General features: G+C 36.8%; 1 protein-coding gene across 14 annotated transcripts in view; it reads right to left on the bottom strand.

Annotated features, from left to right (window-relative positions):
* Nucleotides 1-2,062: 2,062 nt before the first annotated feature.
* Nucleotides 2,063-23,723, bottom strand: part of LOC114301848 (Alkaline-phosphatase-like family protein) — a 36,685-nt gene continuing 15,024 nt past the window's right edge. For 3 of the 14 annotated variants that reach the window (XM_082888445.1, XM_082888469.1, XM_082888494.1), the window contains exons 11-18: nt 23,551-23,647; nt 15,760-15,985; nt 15,571-15,664; nt 14,389-15,408; nt 7,314-7,406; nt 6,922-7,205; nt 3,704-3,973; nt 2,063-2,453 (exon numbers count right to left, since the gene is read on the bottom strand). In XM_082888445.1, the coding sequence (XP_082744571.1) occupies nt 3,817-3,973; nt 6,922-7,205; nt 7,314-7,406; nt 14,389-15,408; nt 15,571-15,664; nt 15,760-15,985; nt 23,551-23,647 (1,971 nt within the window). In that variant the 3' untranslated portion in view covers nt 2,063-2,453; nt 3,704-3,816. Of the gene's footprint in view, nt 2,454-3,179; nt 3,974-6,921; nt 7,206-7,313; nt 11,669-14,103; nt 14,220-14,388; nt 15,409-15,570; nt 15,665-15,759; nt 15,986-23,550; nt 23,648-23,723 lie in introns of those variants that run through there. The other 11 variants (XM_028246810.2, XM_082888495.1, XM_082888484.1 and 8 more) reach the window with 9 other exon arrangements.

The following is a 23,723-nucleotide window of genomic DNA, read 5'->3' as shown; positions in this document are numbered from 1 at the left end:
TTTTTTTTTTTGTCCCTCACTAATTTCTCTTTCGGTGTAAAAGTTAGGAATTTGGGCTCTCCAATTTTTTAGGCTTTGTTTGGAGAGTGATTGAAATAGTAAAAAAAAACAATCATCATAAATTATCATATCATTCTTTAATTTTTTAGTTTGTTTGGGAAGATGTTTTGGGCTAAAATAGTCATATAAGACAAAATAAACTATTTTAGCTAAATATGACAAAATTTTGCATCTAACTCATTATTATTTTATTTTTTTCTTACAAAAATCAAAAAAGCCAAAAAAACATATCACAAATGAGACTTTTTAATCTCAAGTTAAAATAGCTAAGAAAATCAAAAAATTAACCGACATCTCAAACGAGCTCTTATATATCTTTATCCAATTCTCAAAGAATGTAAAGAATCTCATCATCGAGTTCAACCTTTTGAGTTCAAGATAAAGAATCTCACAAGTGAATATCATCTTCGGCCATTACTTACCATGACCAACAACCATCTCCGATCACCATCTCCAATCGTCAATAACAACCTCCCATAACCACTCATTTTCACCTCTTTTCAAAATAAAATTTTAATATACTATATATATATATATATATGTTTTTATCCAAAATAGACCAACATTTTTAATATTTTTTTAATAAACTAAAAACAATAAACTATTAACGTTGCCAAACAATGAATTTTTTTTTTATAAATATTTTAAAAAGTCAAACTATTTATCATAGTAACTCACTTTTCAAACTATTTATCAAATTAACCTACTTTTTTAAAAACACAAGTTTAAAATGCGAGTTCATCATAAAGTCTCATATTCAAAATACGATTTCATGGTGAACAGATATGGGCTATGTCAACATGAAATTACATGTTCAATATGCGATTTCACTACAAAATCGTGTTTTGAATATTTGATTTTAAAAAGTGAGTTTTATAAATAATTTGACAAGTTCGTTATTTACCTAAATAGTTTAATTTTTTAGAATATTCAAAAAAAAAATTAAAAAACTCGCCAAACAATACCTTAACATTTGCATTCTTTTCAACAAATATATATATATATATATATATATTTGTTCCAACTCTCTGAACCAGCATTGTCATCACACTCTTAGCTATCCCAACATTTTGTCATTGCACCATGTGTTACTCGTGACAGTTTTTTATGACCAAAATGTGTGAAAAGCACAGCAGACTTGGGTGACAAAAAATGCCTTGTTTGTTCCCTAAAGAGGTTTGACCAACCAAAATTCTATTGATCCCCACAACTTCAAACTCTGTCCTACGGAGTTCCTTTTCTTGCCCTACATAGTTCACAAAGTGGAAAACACTACTCAACCAAAATTAAGGGTAAATTATACTTTTTAATCCTATTGTTTGATCAAAATTTTACTTTAATCTCTATTATTTTAAATCGAACAATTTGATACTTACATTTGAAGTTTAGTTTCAATTTAATATTTTTGTATAAGTTTGAGCTTAAAATTAACATTCTTACAACACTTATAAGCTTCCTATGATGTACACGTGATAAAAATTAACAAAAATTTAAACAGAATGACTAAGTTAAAACTAAACTTAAAATATAAAAACCAAATTATTCAACTTGAAACAATAGAAGCCAAAATAAAATTTAAATCAAATTATAAGAGTGAAAAGTAAAGTTTACCCCAAAATTAGAGATAATTTAACTTACACAACGATTTTAACTCATTACACCCGTCATTTGAAATGTTCTTTAATTCCAATTTTACTAATGTACAAAATTAGACAAAAGACAAAATAAATAGATTTGAATAACTCTTTACACCCATTTCTCTTTAACCCTATTCCTCTTCTTTCCTTTCCATTTCACCTTCTCTATTGCACATTTCCTTGCAAAAATGTGAATCATAGTGTTTGATCATATAAAGAAGATAATGGATGAAGAAATGGTGATGAATGACCAACCAGGAAGTGAAATGTTTTTTTTTTTTTTCACATTTTCAAATCAAATATGGAGATGGTTATTAGACTTTCATTTGGTAAACTGAACAAAACCAAATCATAGAGACAGCCACTTTAGAACAAAATTGAAACATCCTTGCATCCATTGCTAAACTATAAGACTCATCATGTTCATCATCCCGCAACCAAGCACACCTTACATATTTCGGCAGTCAACAACCACACAAAAGTCATGTGTTCAGCAAACCGATACCGAACTATTCGTAAAACTTGGATCAATGAAAATTTAACACAAAATTAAACAAAAAAAAAAATCATATGGAAAGCTCGTTGGAGTGTGTCAAGATGGTTATAAATTAAAAAAACTAAAAAAACATATCAAACAATCATTTTAAAAGATAAATGTTGCCACCAGTGTTGTCGTTGGAGTTTGTCGCAGATGGTGCAATGATTGGATTGTGTCGCCAGTGGAGAAAAGCTGGCGGTGGTGGTGGTCAGAAATAGCTGCAATGGCAGCCAAAGATAGTGAAAGGAAGAAAAAATATGAATGAAGAAGAGAGGCAAAAGACGATGAGTGCAAGGAAAGGAAAGCATATTAAGAAATGTAAATAGACAAAATTAAAATTTTAAATTTTTTAAACTAGTGTAATGTGATAATTGGTGTAATGAATCCAAAAGGTTGTGTAAATAGAATCAACCCAAAATTAATATTAAAGTTCCTTTCCAAGGCTCGTAATCTTTGAGCCTCCACTTCCCTCCCTGTTCAAACTTATCCCATTTGCTAGTCAAACATTTGACATGATACATGCTATCTACTCTCAAAAACTTTAGCGCACCGAAAACATGACCCTCATTTTTTACGAATAGGAAATACAACCCAAGAATCTCCCAAGCACAAGTCAAAAGACAACATGAAATGATGCAGCGAATTCCATGCACAAAAATGCCAAACACAACATGAAACCAAGTCATTACGCCCTTTACTTAAACCACTTCCACAGCACGGACTTACTATTATCATAATTACAGTTGTATATTTAGGAAAAGCAACATATGGGGCCTAGCTAGACCTCCTATACTTGTCTTTAGTTCCTCCCAGTTGATCAACAAAGAATATATTTCGACCAACGATTGTGACCAGCATAGATTAAATTCACCGTGAAAAGTTCATAAAAATATAATACAATCAAAATCAATCTCGAATATATGTACTCATTAAGGGATATCAGATTTCTAAAGCTTTCTAAACCAAACCTTCATCAAAAGTGAAATGCTTTCATACAAGAATAAAATGTAACCGTTATGAAATGGTTATTTGACAAATATAACCCAAAAAGGAGGCGTAATCCTGGACTAACTATAAAGTAAAGACAAATTAAAATGTTTAACAATGTGAATAAAGCAAGTCTTAATCATTTTAGAAAACCAAACACACCATAAATGAGGGGAAATGTTTATCAGAATAATTGAAGAGAGAGTGTGCACTGCAGCTGCAAGAAAGATTTTGTTGGGGGGGAGGATGAGCTCCGAACTCTTAACAAGGTCTCTTCATTCGAGTTAAAATTTACATCTGAACATTGTAACACTTCATGATAACCTCTTTTTCTTTTTCAATTTCACCTTTTGACGTGGGCCGGGGGAATAGGGGGGTGAGAAAATAATTCGAAGTAAATAATACATGATTATCACATTGTAGCTATAAAAATAATAATAATAATAATAATTACCAAACAGATACGGAAAAAGCTGCTTACCATTTCCTTTTCACTTTTCTTCATGTTGATTCTCCCACAAAACTTTGCAGGACCAAACAAAGCCTGAAAGAAAAAGTTGACATGCATGTATGTGCAAGAATCGAAAGTAGGTATTATTGGCGCACCATGGACACTCTTGACTCATCTCTGATGGAGCACTGCAATGTTCTACTCCGCAAGGCAAAGACCAAAGATGTGTAAATTGCAGTTGAATACACGACAGATACTCCTATGTATACACAAACAGTTGTAGCACAAACATACAGATACCTGGAGGAAGATAGAGTTACCATAAATAAGTAAATTCAATGTAAAAGACAACATTACAAGTATTGAAGAAAGAGACCAGAATACACTTAGATCAATTTCAACCCTCATCTTCTAACTGGAAAACAAAATGGAGGAAAAACTTGTAATTTAGTAAGGATGGTGGGCGTCGTAGGACGAGATGGTAGGACCTAAAAGGGGATAAACTAGAAATATTTAAGAATCGAATGGATAAGGAAGGTACGTGAGACTTAGAAGGTGATGCTAACACTATGTGGAACTCGATGGTCAATTGTATGAGGAGAATCTCAAGGGAAGTGCTTGGAGAGTCAAAAGGAACGGGACCCAGCTCTAGGGAAACTTGGTGGTGGAGGAAAGAGGTTCAAGCGGTAGTTAAGACAAAAAAAGAGTGCTTTAAAAAGTGGCAGAAGGATAGAACTGAAGAAAACCTTAAGAGCTATAGATTGGCTAATAAGGAGGTCAAGAAAGTAGTGAGAGAGACCAAGTTGAAAGTATATGATGACCTATACACTAGACTAGATAGTAAGGAGGAAGAGAAGAGGGTATACAAACTTGCTAAAATACGGGAGAGAAAAACAAGAGATTTTAATCAAATAAAGTGCATCAAGAGTGAGGATTTTAAGGTATTAGTGAAGGATGATGAGATTAAGGAAAGATGGAACAATTATTTTGAGAAACTATTAAATGAGGAACATGGAGGTACGACAATAAGGGAAGAAATAGCCAGTAATACGATAAACCAAGACTATAGGTTCTAACGCAGGATTAAGAACTTTGAAGTGAAAATTGCACTTAAGAAGATGAAATCAAATAAAGCTTTAAGACCCGATGATATCCCTATTGAAGCTTGAAAGTGTTTGGATAAAAAGGGAGTTGGTTGGTTGACTAGGTTGTTTAGCAAAATTTTGTTGACTAGGAACATGCCAGATGAGTGGAGGAATAGTATTTTAGTGCCAATCTATAAGAATAAAGGTGATGTCCAGAATTGTAACAACTATAGAGGAATCAAGCTAATGTGTCATATAATGAAAGTGTGGGAGAGGGTGATGGAACGCCGATTGCGAGATATAACAGAGGTGTCAGAGAATCAATTTGGGTTTATGCCTGGTAGGTCAACAATGGAAGCAATCTATCTTTTGAGGAGAGTAATAGAAAAGTATAAAGAAAAGAAAAGAAAAGAGACATTCATATAGTGTTTATCGACATTGAGAAAGCATATGACAGAGTGCCCCGAGATATAATATGGTAGGTGTTAGAGAAGAAAGGGGTGACAAAAGGTTACATTGACGTGATTAGGGACATGTATGAAGGGGTGGTGACCACTATTAAATCGCCAGCTGAAGAGACAAATGAATTTCCTATCACTGTAGGGTTACACCAAGGATCTACCTTAAATCCTTATCTTTTTGCTTTAGTTATGGACGAGTTGACGATAAATATTCAGGATGACGTGCCATGGTGCATGCTTTTTGCAGACGATATTGTGCTAGTGGATGAGACTAGAAAAGGAGTTAACACAAAGTTAGAGATTTGGAGAAAAGTTCTTGAATCTAAAGGATTCCGGATAAGCAGAACTAAGACAGAATACATGAAGTGTAAATTTAGTAACAGTAACAATGAAAGCAGAGGAGAAGTGAAGATTGAGAACCAAGAATTGCCTAAGAGTGAACATTTTCGTTATTTAAGGTCAATTATCACAACAGCGGGAGAGATTGATGCAGATGTGGCCCATAGGATTAAGGCGGGATGGTGTAAGTGGAGAAGTGCGTCTGGGGTATTGTACGATAAACGAATGCCCACTAGACTAAAAGGTAAGTTTTATAGAACGGCTATTAGACCAGCTATGTTGTATGGGACGAAGTGTTGGGCAACCAAGAAACAACATGTAGATAAGATACGTGTGGCTGAGATGAGGATGCTAAGGTGGATGTATGATAAGACTAGACAAGACAGGATTAGGAATGAGTGTATTCGGGAATGGGTAGGAGTGGCACCAATAGAAGATAAGTTGAGAGAGAATCGTTTGAGATGGTTTGGTCATATTCAACGGAGACCAACAGAGGCAGTAGTGAAGAGATGCGATGCTGTAACGGTAGATGGAAGTGTTAGGGGACGGGATAGGCCTAGATTAACGTTGACTAGCGTTTTAAATAAATATATGAATCTACTTAATTTAACTAATGAAATGGCCTTTGATAGGGCCGCGTGGAGAAGACGAATTCATGTAGCCGACCCCATTTGATGGGACTTAAGGGTTGGTTTGGTTTGGTTTGGTTTGGTTTATCTTGACAAAATTGGTCAGTCAAAAGGGATGATTTCAGAAGGAAAGGGAACCACAGTGAAAGACTCTCATGGGTAAGTGTACTGATGCCCACTTCAGCTTAGGGTATTGCTTTAGTCACACAACCAGTGAATCCTTGGAAATTCAACTGCCTTCTAGCTAACTAGAGAGATTAAATGAGATGCAAATTATATCTAAATCACTATTCAATCATAAGTCTGAATGGTAAACCCAAACATATTTGAATAAAAAGAATATTCAATCCAGGATTTTCTTAAGATATCTCAAAGGTTTCCACTAAGCAAGTAGCTAATCCACTCTGAAGGAAACTCAACAAATTAGGGCATGTAATTTACGGAAATTAGATCATCTGGATTTTCGACAAAACATCACTATATTTTTCTGGGTTGAATTTCAGCTATGATAACAATTTAAATAAATAATAAATAAAAAGAGGGGAGAGAAGACAAGAAGGGTGGGGTTCCAATATCAGTCATTTGCTGGTCTGTCATCAAGTTTTCAAGGACTACAATCAATCTCATTGACAGAGGATGCCATTAATTACCACCCCTCACCAAGCACGGGATGACGCATGCAGGTTCACCACAAATGCATTTTTTAATGTGATTTTCATCTAATTAAGACTTACTTTGGAGAGAAGACACTCCAAACAAACAAATGATTCCTCATTAGCAGCAAAACAATGGTGTATGCAAACAAAAGAACGGAATTCAAGCCCAGTGGAACCAGACACGGAAAGCCAACAGTCATCTTCAGAAAATGCCCAATATCCGCATCCTGCGGAATCACAAGATAGCTTGTCTCTTTCATGGACATATACATCACCATGCTAAGAAAAGCTAACAAGGGGGACGCATAGGTAATAATGAACATTAAGATGCCAGAAAGCAATGTAGAGTGACTTGAGATGCCCTGACAATTGAAACAATCATGGGAAAATTAGATAAATGAAGGCAAGATAACAAGGTTTGAGCACAAAAAATCATAGTTAATTAACAATGCCAGGTGAGGAGGAAGTACAATGAAAGCTCCAGCAACATCAATGCTAGCAAGAGTGTTGGTGTTACCAAGAGCAAAATGGCCTGCCATTCCCAAATAGAATAGTGCAGCAACCTAGAAGAACAAAAACAGAAGTATGATACCCAAAGTTAGCGCCTCAATGCACTAGTAATGACAAGAAGTGAGATAATTGGCAGGCAGCACATATACGTGTTTATCCTATATAACCCCCAATATGGGCACAATGTCAAGCACTAATACAACTGTCCAATAAGTTTTATTAAATGTCCAATATAAGCTAACAAGGCCAACAAAATAAAAACTAAAAATAAAAATAGCTATCTACAATGCTCTATCATAACCATTTGACATTAGGAGGAACAAATCATCATTCATCCTTGTAACTTGTTTAAAAAACTCATCTTCAGTCAGATCGTTGTGTCTGTTGTGCTCGTACACATGGACGCGTGTGTTTGTGTCAAATTGTTCACAACATGATTTTCAAATTATAACTCATTTTCTGATGTTTAGGAACTAAGAAAATTCCAAATTCCCATATGAAAGTTTTGCAACCTGTGAAGTGCTAGCTTATAAGCAGTATACAATAAAAACTGTTACGAATAACTGGTTTAAAAAAAATGTGCAACTCCACCTTTAGATCAACCATTTCTGTCAAGAGAAGTCACAGGATTAGATACAAAGAATCTCAAAACTAGCTCCTCTTCAAAGTTTATATATATTAAGGAAACAGACACATTGATTTATGTGTATACTTGTATGAGAAACTGACAGGCCATGTAAAAAACTATAATAAACATCCCCCAGTTTACTTGCATTATTATGTAATTCAAACTGAAAGATACTAAGACCTGTGTTTTAGAAAACAATTTTGCCTTGCCTATAAGACATCTGAATGATTTCTGTATATTCAATTGTGTATAATACAAAGAGTACAACTGATATATATACCAATCCTAAACCTAATCTAAAATAGGAAATAATAATAACTCTAAAATATACAATCAACCTAATATATATATTTCCATAATTAACATAATATTTTCACACCCCCGATCAAACTCAAAGTGTTTTAGCAGAAAACACTGAAAGTTTGCCAAGAAGAAACTGAAATCGAGCAGTGGTGTGAATCTTGGTAAAGAAATCAACAAGTCGCAATGCCAAAGAGACGAAAGGAAGCAAGATGGAGCCAGACTGCAAATGCTGACATACAAAATGACAATCAATCTCAATGTGTTTCATCCGCTCACGAAAGACAGTGTTATGAACAATCTAAATAGCATTATGGTTGTCACAGTAAAAGGAGGTCAGAGAAGATTGAGGGACACCCAAATCAGTCAAGAGACAACGAAGCCAAACAATCACAGTAATGGCATGAGCTACAGCATGGTACTCAGTCTCGGCAGTGAAACGCACAACAACAGTCTGTTTCTTACTCTTCCAATAAATCAAAGAATCACCAAGAAACATATAGAAGCCAGAAGTGAACTTGCGATCAGTGACATCACAAACCCAATCAGAATCAGCATAAGCCACCAAGTCCAAAGAGGAAGTAGAAGACAACAGTAAACTTTGAAATATAGTACTCTGGAGATAGCGAAGAATCCGAACCAAAGTAGCCCAATTTGTAGAACGAGGAACAGAAACGAACTGACTAACCACATGAACAGCATAGGCAAGATCAGGGTGAGTAACCGTCAGATAGACTAAGCAACTCACGAGCTCTCGATATAAAGCAGGATCATTCAGAGAAACACCATCATTAGTGGTAAGCTTCACATTAAGTTCAATGGAGGTATCAACAATCTTTGTGTTACTAAGACCAGCACAGTGAATAACTTTATTAGCATACTTAGCTTGAGACAGAAAGTAGCCCTTGGGAGAAGAAGCCACCTCAATATCAAGAAAGCACCTCAATGAGCCCAAATCTTTCATTTCGAAGGTGCAGAAGAGATGCTGCTTAACCTCAGAGATAGCAAAAAAATCAGAACCAATAATAAACATATCATCCACATACAGTAATAAAGCAACAAAACCAGCAGAGGTGTGGAGAAAAAACAAAGCAGAGTCTTAGGCAGAAGAATTCAATGGGCCCAAATCTTTCATTTCGAAGGTACGGAAGAGATGCTGCTTAACCTCAGAAATAACAAAAGAAACAGAACCAATAATAATCATATCATCCACATACAGCAATAAAGCAACAAAACCAGCAGAGGTGTGGAGAAGAAACAGAGCAGAGTTTTAGGCAGAAGAATGAAACCCAAGCCTGGTAACAGTAATCTAAAAGCAATCATACCAAGCACGAGGAGATTGCTTCAGACCATATAGAGCACGCTGAAGACGACAAACCTGTCCAGAAGAATGGTGAAGGCCAGGGGGAGAACTCATGTAAACTTCCTCAGCGAGATGACCATGAAGAAATGTTCTTAACATCTATCTGATAAAAAGGCCAATGACGAATGACAGAGACAGATATCAAAGTACAGACAGTAGTCATCTTGGCAACAGGGACAAAGATCTTCTCCTAATCAATACCATACTCCTATGAAACACCCTTGGCAACCAGGCGAGCCTTGTAACGCTCAAGAGAACTATCAAAATGAGTCTTGACTTTGTAAATCCATTTACAACCAACCAGATTCTTAACAGCAGACAAAGGAATCAACTCCCAAGTACTAGTTTTCTGCAAAGCAGACAACTCATCCTCCATAGCTTGAATCCAATGAGGATCCTAACAGACCTCCTCGTAAAACTGAAGCTCTGAAAAAGAGTGAATAGAAAACAAAAACGTACAATATGAAAGACAAAAACATGCTTTAGCAAAACCAAATTTGACTACCTGTTTACAGATGCGAAAGGGGATACTTATAGTTAGCAAGATTAGAGTCGTCAAAAGCAAGAAGATCAGCAACGGGCAGAAACAATTGGTGAAGGGGGAGCCTTGCAACGAGAATAGACTAACAACGGAGGAAGAGAAGGAGAAGGAGAAGGAAACTGAGCATACGGGGAAGGAGAAGGAGAAGGAGAAGGAGAAGGAGGCTGAGCATACAGGGAAGGAGAAGGAAGAGAAGAGGGCACAGACTCATGGGGATCGGTGGAGAGGGACTCATCAGGAGGGGCTCTGACACCATGTAAGACTTTTGAATGATTTCTGTATATTCAATTGTGTATAATACAAAGAGTACAACCGATATATATTGTAATCCCAAACCTAATCTAAAATAAGAAATAAGAATAACCCTATACAATCAATCTAATATTCACACAATCAATCTAAATTATATAATCAACCTAATATATATATTTTCATAATTAACATATTCTCACAAGCGGGGATAGTGAGAGGAGGAAGCTAAAAGTAAGGCAAACGTTCGAAAAATGCAACATGGCGGGAGACATAAAGGAGACATGAAACAGGGTCATAACAACGATAACCTTTCTAAGTAAGGCTGCAACCCAAAAAGACATAGAACAGACCGGACACTAAGTTTGGTCCTATCTTTACGGGATAAAAAGACAAAACAAGCAGATCCAAACACACGAAGGAGAGAGTAATTGAAAAGTTGATAGAACAAGGCCTCATAAGGAGATCAGCCGGAAAAAAGGGGAGTAGGTATGCGATTGAGAAGAAAAGCAGTAATAAGAACTGTCTCCCCTCAAAACGGAACCAGAACTGAAGCAAAGAGAAGAAGAGATCTAACTATCTCAAGGAAATGACAGCGTTTACACTCGGCTCAACCATTTTGGCTAGGTGCATCAGTACAGGAAGTTTGGTGAACAGTACGTAAATTGGCTAAATACTCACAGAACTCAATTTTAAAATATTCCCCACCCAAATCAAATTGTAACACTTTAATTGTAGACCCAAACTGAGTAGTGATCATAGACTGAAAGGTACGGTATATCTGATAGAAATCGGACTTATGAGTCATAAGATAGATCCAAGTGTAACGGATACAATCATCAATAAATGACACATAGTATGCAGAACCTCATTTGGTGAGAAAAGAAGAAAGGCCCCAAACATCAGTATAAATTGAAGAAAACAGTATATTAGATATAGAAGTACTTTTACGAAAAGGTAAGGCTGTCATTTTGACAAGTTTACACCCTCAACACTCAGTAAGTTCACTAGGAAAAACTTAACCCAATATACCTGACTGAGTTAAAAACTGTAAGCGGTCAGCAAACAAATAGCCTAATCTAGAATGCCACAAGTAGAAAGGATTGGACAAAGAATCTAACTGAAAAGAGAAAAAGGTAGTCGGAAAAGTTGTCATAGGCAGATGCAAGCTCTCCACCACATAGAGGTATCCAACTCTATGACCAGTCCCAATCTGTTGCTTGGACATACGATCCTGTACAGAGCAGATAGAAGAAAAAAGATAACATCAAAACCAGAGGCATCAAGCTGACTGATAGATAATAAACTGACAGATAACTAAGAAACATAAAGAACAGATGGAATAGAGACAGCAGACATAGCAGACAGTAGAACAGACCTAATAGATATAACAGACATGCTAGACCCATTAACAGCATTAACAGTAATAGGGAAGGGAGAGGGAATACAATTTTGAAATAAGAAGAGATGAAGAGTCATATGATGAAAAGCACCAAAGTCAAAAATCTAGACAGACGAAGAGATACCCAAAGAAGACCCAAGCAAACCTGAATGAAGAAAGGAAACAACTGAAACAAACGGAGAGGGCTGGGAGGTAGATAGTATATACTGAAGTTGATTAATCTGAGCACTCAAGGAAGCCAAGTCAAGATCAGGAGTAGGAGCAGATGCAGTGGAATTGACGGGAGGACAAAAAGTACTCACAAGAGGAGCTCAGAACTAGGTTTGAGACTACTAAGAAGATGCGGCAGGCAGACGTCCCTTCTTGGAACAATAATACTTCCAATGGCCCTTCTGATGACAGAAAGCACACTCATCTGAAGCCAGCAACCTATTTCTAGGCCTAACAATCTGATTATCTGACATTGTAATAAACCAAAAAAAGCATAAGAGAACTAATGGGCAAAGTATAATAAACCAAAAAGTGACGGACTTTAGTGTAATAAACCAAAAAGTAGGGTTTTAGGTGGGACTAGTCAGAACTCAGAATACAACCAATACTGAGAACCAGAAGGAGAGATAGAGAAAGAGAGAGAGAGAGAGAGAGAGAGAGAGAGAGAGAGAGAGAGAGAGAGAGAGAGAGAGACTGAAGTTTAGAGAAGTCGATCGAGATTGAAGCCAATAACAAAGCTCTTCGAACTCAAGAACCGGAGAGAGTTGTGATACAGGTCTGAACCAGAGATCGAAGCACATAGAGGAGATGAAAGCCATAAATCGATCGAGGGAGAGATGTCGCACGAACCAGAGTGGCAGAGAGAGAGAGAGAGAGAGAAGGAGAAGTTACGAACCAAAAGTTACAAACCAAATAACCCAGATGACCAGACAAGGCAAACGAAACACGAACCAGATGAAACGTGATCTGGGTCTTCTCAAACCAAGTTGGTCACGATCGATTGGAGTGCAAGTCGAACTTAGATGACTATCGAAAACTCAATCAAACCAGAGGTGGGTTGATCAATCTAGGAAATGGCAGACGACTGGCTGGAAGAACCATAAGGCTAAAGTAGACGAACTAGAAAGATGGTTCAAACAAACAAACCAGAGAAGATTTGACGAGCAAAGCTAGGGTTTCGAACCTTGCTCTAATACCATGTAAGACTTCTGAATGATTTCTGTATATTCAATTGTCTATAATACAAAGAGTACGACCGATATATATAGCAATCCTAAACCTAATCTAAAATAGGCAATAAGAATAACCCTATACAATCAATCTAATATTCACACAATCAATCTAAAATATACAATCAACCTAATATACATATTTCTATAATTAACATAATATTCTCACATTGCCATTTGTACAATTCTTGTTTAGCTACCAAAATATCCTTAAAATTAACAGGCCCAGCCATCTAACCATGAACATCTCTTCTCAAGCACCATTAACTAGTGTTAGTACCATCAACAATGGGGCAGTTCCAACTTTATTTGCATACTGTGGCTGCCCTCAGAAAAACAATTCTTCCCACGCTTGACAGCTTGAGGTTTTACTAATTGCATCAAGTATGATTTCCAAGTTAAAAATAGATTTTATCACAATGGAAACTGAATGGTAGTTCAATAAAAATTTAGTAGTATTAGTTTGGGATTAATTCCATCTTTGACAACCATGTTCTTGATCTTAGTGTTGATTGCACACTGAGTGAAGGAATTTAGAATTCAAAGTCTCTTATTTATAGAAAACAAAGACTCCAATATTCTTCTCCTAGCTAAAATATTGAGCAAGTAATTTAAATGGAGAACTGCCACAGAACATTTTTGGGCCATTTAGATCAAAACTTTCCGTTGCTCATCTGGTTGCTCAGTTGTAAGTAAGTAAGTATATTGGATACGCCTTAATTTTAGAAAGCGAAGATAGTGATAAAATTTTACTCTTTTTTAGTCGTCTAGGAGTCATTACATTTTCACCATTTCAGTCAGAATTATAGTGCTTGTTAATTGGATTTCAGATCTTACTGTGCCAGGGATATTTTAAACCTGGTTCGGTATCACTCAATTAAGTAAATTCCATAGTCGATATCAAATGATAAACAAAAAGAAACTACAATGTCATCAGTTACTGCAAAATGTAATATTTTATGCAACAATTTCAATATTTTAACTTTAAAGGAACCTTAAATCATGGTTGAAAATAAACTTCATAAGACAAGATAATAGATCTGTCACCTTGAAGATCCAAGCAAGAAAGCCTTTTTTGGATCTCTAAATGTATTTTATCCCTTTCTTTCTCTATTAAAGAAAAATATGCTTCATGTTCTCCACTTTGCAAACATACCTTCAACCTTAAACCAAGTTCAAATATTGAGCTTTATTTACCCTTTAAGCCTGACCCTATATTAACTATAAGAGTCCAACTTCCAAGTTTCCTTGAAAATTATTTGACACTGGCTTTAACTCATTCTCAACCCAAGGAAAACTAAAATTCACCAGACCATGGAGATTTTGACTCACCTCAACCCACTGCTTAAGATGCAGGCCACTGTTAGAACAATAACATATACTGGCCAGTATTTGCACAAGAAGCAATAATATAGGCATTGAATTTATTGGTTGTTGTAGCAACAGCTGTAGAAGACACCAGCAAAGCATATAAGCCCACCCGATAACATAAGCACAATCTCTAAAGCCAACAAGCAGAAACTTCCTTCTAACATCAGCAAGAAAATTATTTGACCAGCAAACATCATGGGTTGAGAAGATCTTAGGATTCTGAACCGGTATAAGCCACGGTAAGGCAAAAACAGCACCACATGTGAGAATCCCTAGAACTGCGTAAATTATTTGTGCCATTGAGGTAGCACCATGACTGGATGCTGCAAATGCACTGTCCTGATATTTTAGGATATGTCGTAGAACCAACATTGCCGGGACTAAAAATAAGAATGCAATCAACATAACAAAATATTTCTTTGTCCGAAATAACAAAAGAGAATATAAGCCTAAGCTGATCACAAGAAGCCATGAGACCAGCTGGATGTATTTTACATAATCTCTTCCTGCTTGCTCAAGCCACTTTGAAATGTCAGAAAGATGAGCCCAGTTCACACCACCCTGATGCCAGCCTCTCATAATCCTCCCAGAAAGGAGAATCAGAATGATGAAAAATATTTGACTAGATCTTCGTCTGTTTTGTCCTTTGACCAAGGTAATCAAACTTTGTGCAACGCCTGCTATAGGGGACTGAATTGCTTTACGGAGTAATACCAAATAAAATGTGGATGTCAAGAAATGCCATATATATTGCTCTTCCTCAACCATAGAACTAGATCCCATACTTAAAACAAGGATAAAAATGATAGCCAGAACATAAGTCTCCTCCAAATGCCACTTATGCATATTGTTCTTCAAGTCAGAAAGATGATGCATTTGGCAGAGGTAAACTTCTTGGTCCAACCAAAGAAGAAGCCCTATGAATACCAAGCATGAAAGGACCATTGCTGCAACTCCAGAAGCAAGTAGGCCAGCAGGTTTCTGCAATATGATAAAAACAGTGCAAATAAAAGGAACAAGAAAGAAATAAGTGCACAAAATATCTAGTCATCAAAGCTCACAGAAAATACAGACACCACTAATTAGGCATCTTTCAACCAGAAAAGGATCAACTCAACTACTGTTGAAATAGGATACACATACATAAGTTGCTCTGTGTGATAACCACTCTCTTGCAGCTCTTAGAAAATCATCATATGCCGAAACAGTATTGCTGTAGTCATCTCTGCTATTAGACCTATATATATCACAGAAGAAGAAAGGCTTCAGCATTTCTCTAAACAAATTTCGCTTCAAAATTTTTAATAGTGAATAAAGTCAAATATAAACAACCTAGAGACCCTTTTAGATTTCCACGATTTGTGCAGAGCTGCAGCATTTAAAAATAAGCAACAAAACATCCCCTCATCGCTACCATCGCATTTGGTGATCGCAGGCCATTGATCATCCCTGATTACATCACTTGAGAAACTTCCACAAGATAAACCAGGTAGCTGTGCTTGAAGTAATCTAAGTAACTGCCAGGAATTCAACTCTAGTGTCCTCAGCCGTTGATCATCTGTAATAATCAAGATAAGAAGGATAAGTCAGAAATTATATAGGTCACACAGGATACGAGCAAAACAACAAACAGATACTGTCTGCCGATTTCTGACAAGATAAATCAACTAAAAGATCTAAAGTAATAATGACAAAGGCACTTTATTTTTTCATGAGTTTTATTTAATTTTTTCAGCATACAAAATCAGAAACTAATTCTCACTGGACAATGCTTTCCTGTCAGGTCCCCCCCATTTTTTTTTTTGTCTTTTTTGGTAAGTAAGAAATCAACACTATCGGGTTCTCTAAATCAACGACTTGAATGCAAGCATAATGTTCTATCCTTCCTGATATTACCTTATCCACCTCAGGACCCTTGTCCATCAAGATCATGTCCATACATGTTTCTAGATAACCCAACATTTGTACTGATGTAGTCCTGGTGGCTAAGAAACACAATGGCAATAATTTTTTCCTGCATCTATAAAGAAGACAGGGATTCTTCAATTTAATGTTGATTAAAGTAAACTGAGAATTTTCATTCAGGGAAGCAGAACTCAGAAGCGGGCAATAGAATATCGTCCTGTTCAATCCTTATATCTCATTGCAAAAGGGAAATTGATCACCCAGAAATGATAAATTCCGTGACTCTATTCACTCCTCAGGTACGTATAGTTGGCATTATCAAGTAGATATATAGAATATAGAACAAAAATGATCCTTAATTCCCAAGTAATAATCTTTTGCTTGATACTAAAGCAAGATTACTTACTTGATACCAAATAAATTAAATAGCAAAAACATGTTAAAAGTCTCCATGTCTAATTTCTAATGAGGACTACTCAACTGCATTCAACTCAAGAAAACCTTGTCCCAAGATTTCCTTGGTTATAGACTTGATATGACAGACAATCAAGTGGACAACACTTTCACATGCTGTCTTAGGCTTGGCCTTAACCTGCTGCTTGGGCATGCATCATGTAACATGAAGCACAGGAAGGTCACATACCTCGACCAATATTCTACAGTCTCAAAATAATTCAGGAGCACCGTCCAGCTTCAAATATCATACTCTAATTCCATGTGCAATGTCTCTGCACAGATTGTATATTATTACCAATATAACATGTAAAACAATTCAAAAATGAACACCAAAACTAGCTAACACAGTGGTTCATGCTTCACTAGGTTTGACTGCAGATATAAAAAATCTAGACATGGCATACAACATCACTTGATAAGGAATACTTCCTCTGCCCCACAATGTTAGTCTTTTCTAATTTGAGATGTCCCAAAATATATTACTCCCTCCATCACATTTTGTTAGTCCCTTTTAAGAGTTTTAACTTTTTAAGGGAACATGCAATTATTGCACTTTAATTCAAATTTTAAAACACTAATCCAACAATACCCTTTTACTCTCATTTTAAAATAAATTTATAGCCACTTACAATGGATGGTTTTGAAAAACTAACACTTTGTTTACTTCGAGTTTTCTAATAGGACTAACAAAATGGGACGTCCCAAAATGGAAAGACGGACTAACAAAATGGAAGGAGGGAGTAGTCCTTTTCAAAAAGTCAAAGCATAAAATATTACGACTTTCCAACTTATCCTTTATAAATGACTACAAATATAGGGGCAATTTGGGAAATTAATGCCTTCTCATTTGAATTTGAATGCATTGATTACACGTGTCACCTTAAAAAGTTGCAACTCCCAAAAGGAACTAACATTGTGAGACGAAGGGAGTATTTCAAAGTCGAACCTAATGACAACTTTTTCAAGTAAACCCAATAACTGTCTGAAACTGAACACGTGATACAATATCATAGTAATAAGAAGCAAGCCAAGCTCGAGCTCCTATTCAAGGCTCATGAAATAAACAAGACTTGACTTGACTAGTCAAGCTTATGAACATATTCAATGACAATTTTGAAATTATGGTCAAACATCAGCACCATTTAGTAAGATACTTATAGTTGCTACATGTCACAAGAACACACAACAAAACATAACGAGTACAATCTTTTGAGACCTAAGATCAGCAAGCATCTAATCTTGTGTGTAGATATGACGATTGTTAGAATACTTAATTTACTTAATTTGTTCTTTTGTTCTTCTTTTGTTCTATTGTTAATATTTACTTAAGTTGAGGGTACGATGGTCATATTGCTATGTTAGGGTTTTGTATATATATTTGACTGATGCAAAGTTGAGGTATCATGCTTATTCAATATATATAAAACTTCTTCTTCTTCTTTCTCCTAAATCCCAACCCTAAATTCCTTCATTTTACATTCTAACTATGATAACTAGCATAATGCCATCAGCTTCTCTAACTTCAAATTCAAATCTTCAATCATTTAATAAAGGCATGACAAGTGTTTGGTCGAAATTTAAGCTCATTAGCTATATAAAGACCAACAAGTCAATCCGGCACACAACCATGGTGACAACTGTCTGAGCAGATATTGAGAACACATTTCCGTGCTTGAATATCCTTCAAGCCAACCGAACCGAGCTCAAGCATCCAAATACTCAGCTTGGCTACATTCTTTTGCAACCTTATCTTTCGATATGTTGCTTTGTTTCTAGGAGTTTGTCTAAGGACCACATCATTTATTCATGCCCACTTTCATTGGCCGCATCATTTGTTGACTTATAACCTTCCATGTCCACTTTCATTGACTACACTCATTTGCCTTTTGACCTTCTCTACAACCGATCGAACTTATATTTAATTGCTCCTCATTAATAATGCATTCCTTGGTCTTTGCAGCACATGAGCAGACAATCTTATGGTTCATCTCATTCTGCAGTGTTATTTATAAAAAAAATTTGTTTTTTAAAAAAAAATCCACAATTAGTATTGCCTCAGCTTCTTCCCAAAGTATTCACTTCCTATTCTATCTTATCTAGCTAGTTTAATTTCATAGAGTGGTTTCTCAAAATTCCCCTTCAAATTTGTAGGTGCAAGTAACTAACACAATAATTAGAAGCTAAGAAGCACGTATACGGATAAGGATGCGGACACGGGACATGGCAATTTCAAAAAAATAGGGACACGGACATGGCGGGAACACGACAATAAAATATGTTTTCATATATATTTATTTGATATCTAGATTAATATTACATCCACAAACAATCAATATTAACAAAAACTAACTCTAATTCTACTTTCTTTCTCTTTTTTTATTTAAAAAAGCACTTTTAAATTAACACTTACAGTTTATATCTTTTTTTATGGATGATCTATTAAGTATTTAAATCTCAAAAAAATAATAATAAAAATTCAACATTCATCAAAAGTACTAAATAAAATGAGAGAAAAGACAAATTGGCATGTCCCTAGTGTGTCCCCGAAGTATTCCCTGAAAATAAATTAATTAAATAAGGGGATATGCCATGTGCTGTGTCCCACACGCATGTCCCCTAAGTGTCCGTGTGTCCAATACGGATACGGCACTTGTTTTGAAGTGCCGGTGCTTCATAGATTAGAAGTACCTCTCTATTCTATCCATGGATTATTATAAACATTAGATCAAAAAAATTATAAAACTAATTAGACTCTACTTGAAATTTTTCCTGAACTTGCCTCTGTATGAAAGATTAAAACAGTCACTGTTTCAGAAATTCCAGCACTGTTTTTATGAATTTTGTTAAAACCTATCACCTACTTCACCCACTAAACCTAACCCATTACACCACTACCACCTCACCTACTCCACTAAACCTAACCCACTACACCACTACCACCTCCACTTTACCTACTCCATCTGCCACCTACTACCACCTACTCTTCTATATATAGGAATCATTGTAACATTCAATATATCTATCAATAATACAATCAATATCTATACAATTCTCTATTTCTCTTTATACATTAAATTTTCTACATGGTATCAGAGCAGGTTTAGAACCTAGTATTTTCGCTTCCCCGGCGGGCGGCAACCTCACCTTAGCCGCCCGCCGGACCTCAACCTATTCCGCTGTCATCTCTATCAATACATATAGCTTCCAGTTCGCCGCCACCAGAGGCGACTTCTCTACATACAAAGATCAACCATTCTCATCTCTCTCTGAGATGAAGAGGCCAACCTCTCTCTCTCGGCAACTCTCTCTTCGGTTTCTCTCTACACCACCTTTTCAACCTTTTAGTTCTACTACTGTGACCCTCTCTATGATGGTTTTGGTGTCTCTGCAATGTGGGCTGTTCTTACTATTGTTGTTGTCTTTGACTTCTCTGTGGGTGCAACACTTGGAAGGGGTGTAAATAGGGGTTTTGCAACACTGCTTGCTGGTACTCTTGGCGTTAGAGCTCATCGAATTGCTAGTTTTTTCTGGAGAAATATGTGAGCCCATACTACTTGGGCTTTTCATCTTCATACTAGCTGCAGTAGTGACATTCATAAGATTTTTTCCAAGAATGAAAGCAAGATACGATTATGGGCTGCTGATATTTATATTAACATTCTGTTTAATATCAGTATCTGGTTATAGAGATGATGAGGTGTTAGAGATGGCCCACAGGAGGCTATCCACCATACTCATCGGTGGTGCCAGCGCTGTGATTGTGTGTGTATGCATTTGTCCATATGTGGTGCTGGTGTTGTCAAGGGCTTCCAGCCATCTATCTATCAGGCAAATAATGGTGGGGCCAATTTTGTGGCACATGGTTAGAACCTTTTCAGAGGACTACAATGATTTGAATGTTGAGCCTTCGTTTGGAGAGACCAATCTCGACTTTGAAGGCAGAGAGAGGAGCACTAAGGAAAGCACACCCATTCTTCTTTTATTTATTTAATCACACTCACCAAGTTTGTTTCACTCTCATTATCACATCCATACACACCGGTATCATGTTGTCTTCAACTTTCTTTTATTTATCATTTTAAAATACACCCTTATCATGTTGTTCCCCACCTTCTTTACTTTATATATATATATATATATATATATCTTTTTATTATATTCTATTACTCAAACTCTCCTCCATTTGATTTTAAAATCACTTATTTTTTATTTATTTTTTCCAAATCACTTTTCCTCCTTTTTACATACCCCCACTTTAATTTTGAAACAATCACCCTGATATTTTTCATATAATCCATCTATACATATTTTTTTATCTATTTTCTTTCTCCCTTGTTTTCTTTCATTTTATTTTTATTTTTTCAACACAACACTCCCAAAAAAAAAAAAAAACAACAAAAAAAAAAAAAAAAAAATATTTTACAAACTTGTCATTTCTTCATGCCGGGGATCAACCCCGATCAGCATTTTACACCAAAAAAAAACAAAAAAAACAAAAAAAACAAAAAAAAAAACACACAAAAAAAAAAACACACAAAACAACCACATCCACAGGCGGGATTTTGCTTCTCTACTCTGCTGCGGGTCGCTTTTTCTTGCCTCCGTCCTGGGCGGCCCTTGCCGGTGCTGCCTCTGTGTTTCCCGCACCCACTCCACTGGGCACGATCACTACTCCCTGCTCCTCCACTGCAGCATATGGCGGACCTCCAAATCGGAACATAACGGTGGCCTTCCGCTTCAGTTCCTTATTTTCCGCCTTTAGCACACTTATCTCTGCTCGCGCATCCTTATACATGCGTTGGAGCAGAGCCAGTTGGGCGTTTAACTGCTGCACCTCATTTGTCCTACTCTGCAGCCGGTGCGACAAGTTTGTGACCGCAGTCATGGTTTCCACACATGACTTCAAAGTATACTGATTCGCCTCAATATCTGATTGCGCTGCCATTCTTTGCTCCACAGACCGCATAGGAAAGGTCAACGGAGCAAACTCAGGGGCGTTTGGTTGAGGTTCAAGGGCAACCGCACCGGTTATCTCTCTTGTGGACTCGTTGAGGTCGGGAAAGAGAGTAAGCAGACCACGGGAAGAAGAGGCCATGTTCTGGGTAGCTGGATGGGAAGAAGAGGCCATGTTTTTGGGTTGCTAAGTGTTTCAGAGAAGTAGCGATTACCGATTGGTACTGTCAGACAGGGTTGGTTACAGAGTGTTTCAAGATTTGCAGCTCTTCGAGACAAGCTCTCTGAGAATGCAGAGGTTTCAACTGGTTTGTTATGCTTCCAAGCCTCAGCCTCCGCTTCGGTTTATAAAGACCCTGACGAAGAGGCCGACACGCGTTCTGTCGGTCACGTGCATCGCCGCGTGTCTGGCGCGCCTTTTGATGGCTCGCCGCTCGATGATTTCTGTCGGGCACATCTTTTGATAAAGTGGGCGCGCCTTTTGAGGGCGCGACTTTTGCGGGCTCGATATATATATCTACATGTATATCTTTTGGGCAGCCTATATACACACTCATAAACTGTCTTCTACATGGGTCCGACAAGACTCTGTAAACTGTCCCGACATTGATTCCGGTTAGCTCCTTTATGGGTCCGACAAGACTCTGTAAACTGTCCTGACATTAATTCCGGTTAGCTCCTTCATGGGTCCGACAAGACTCTGTAAACTGTCCCGAATTGATTCCGGTTAGCTCCTTTATGGGTCCAACAAGACTCTGTAAACTGTCCCGACATTGATTCCGGTTAGTTTCTACAAGGGTCCAGCAAGACTCTGTAAACTGTCACAACAACTGTCAGAACATTGTCTGCTACAACGGTCCGACATGACCCCATAAACTGTCTTCTACATCGGTCTGACGCCGCCATCCAGTGTCCTCTACACCGTTATGACACCACCATACAGTGTCCTCTACAACGTTATGACACCACCATCCAGTGTCTTCACCAATGGTCTGACACGACCATACAGTGTCTCCTATTCTCTTTTATTTTTATGTATTTTTCTTGTTTTGTTACTCTCTCCAAACTCAAGTTGGTTAGTTCCTATCCCCCTTGAGTTTGCGGGGGGCTGTTAAAACCTATCACCTACTTCACCCACTAAACCTAACCCATTACACCACTACCACCTCACCTACTCCACTAAACCTAACCTACTACACCACTACCACCTCCACTTTACCTACTCCATCTGCCACCTACTACCACCTACTCTTCTATATATAGGAATCATTGTAACATTCAATATATCTATCAATAATACAATCAATATCTATACAATTCTCTATTTCTCTTTATACATTAAATTTTCTACAAATTTCCAACAACCTATCACTCTAAAAGTTAAGCCCAATCCTTTGGCATCATCAATCATTCCATTCTACCACCCTAAACAAAACCAACCAGCCCTATTTATTGTTCACAAAAACTATTCACAACCAAACAACAGATCCAAGATATCATTGTTCCTCAATATATTAAAACCCCAAAACTGCGGAAATTTATCCCTTGTCTTACACCGTAGAGAACCTCAAAATCCATATTTTAACCAACCTTCGGCCACATAAAGAGTGACAATACCTTTTACCACTGTCCTATATCAAGCTGGCCATCATTGGTAAGAGGAGAATGTTTCTTTGTGCTAGTCCAGCATCAATTCAGTATTACAGCAACTAGGAAAGTGTTTTTCCATTGTCATCCTCAAAACAATTATGTTGTTACCAATAAAATAAAAAGAGAAAAGAGGGAAAAAAATAATCAATAAAACCTAACCTGTTAAAAAATCAAAAGTTTCTGACATCAAGATTCCAACATTGTTTTTAGGAATCGGCACACCAAAAAGAAGAGCTAATGTAGGAGCAATGTCAGCCTGGATCAAAGAGAAATTTATTTACAAAAAAATAAAAAAAAATAACGGCGAACAATGAATAGACATAACCACCCCA

The sequence above is a fragment of the Camellia sinensis genome, chromosome 1, assembly GCF_055761805.1.
Source record: "Camellia sinensis isolate YWXY chromosome 1, ASM5576180v1, whole genome shotgun sequence".
Classification (NCBI taxonomy): domain Eukaryota; kingdom Viridiplantae; phylum Streptophyta; class Magnoliopsida; order Ericales; family Theaceae; genus Camellia; species Camellia sinensis.
Note: the sequence above shows the minus strand (reverse complement) of the source record. Positions and strands in the feature narration are given on the sequence as shown.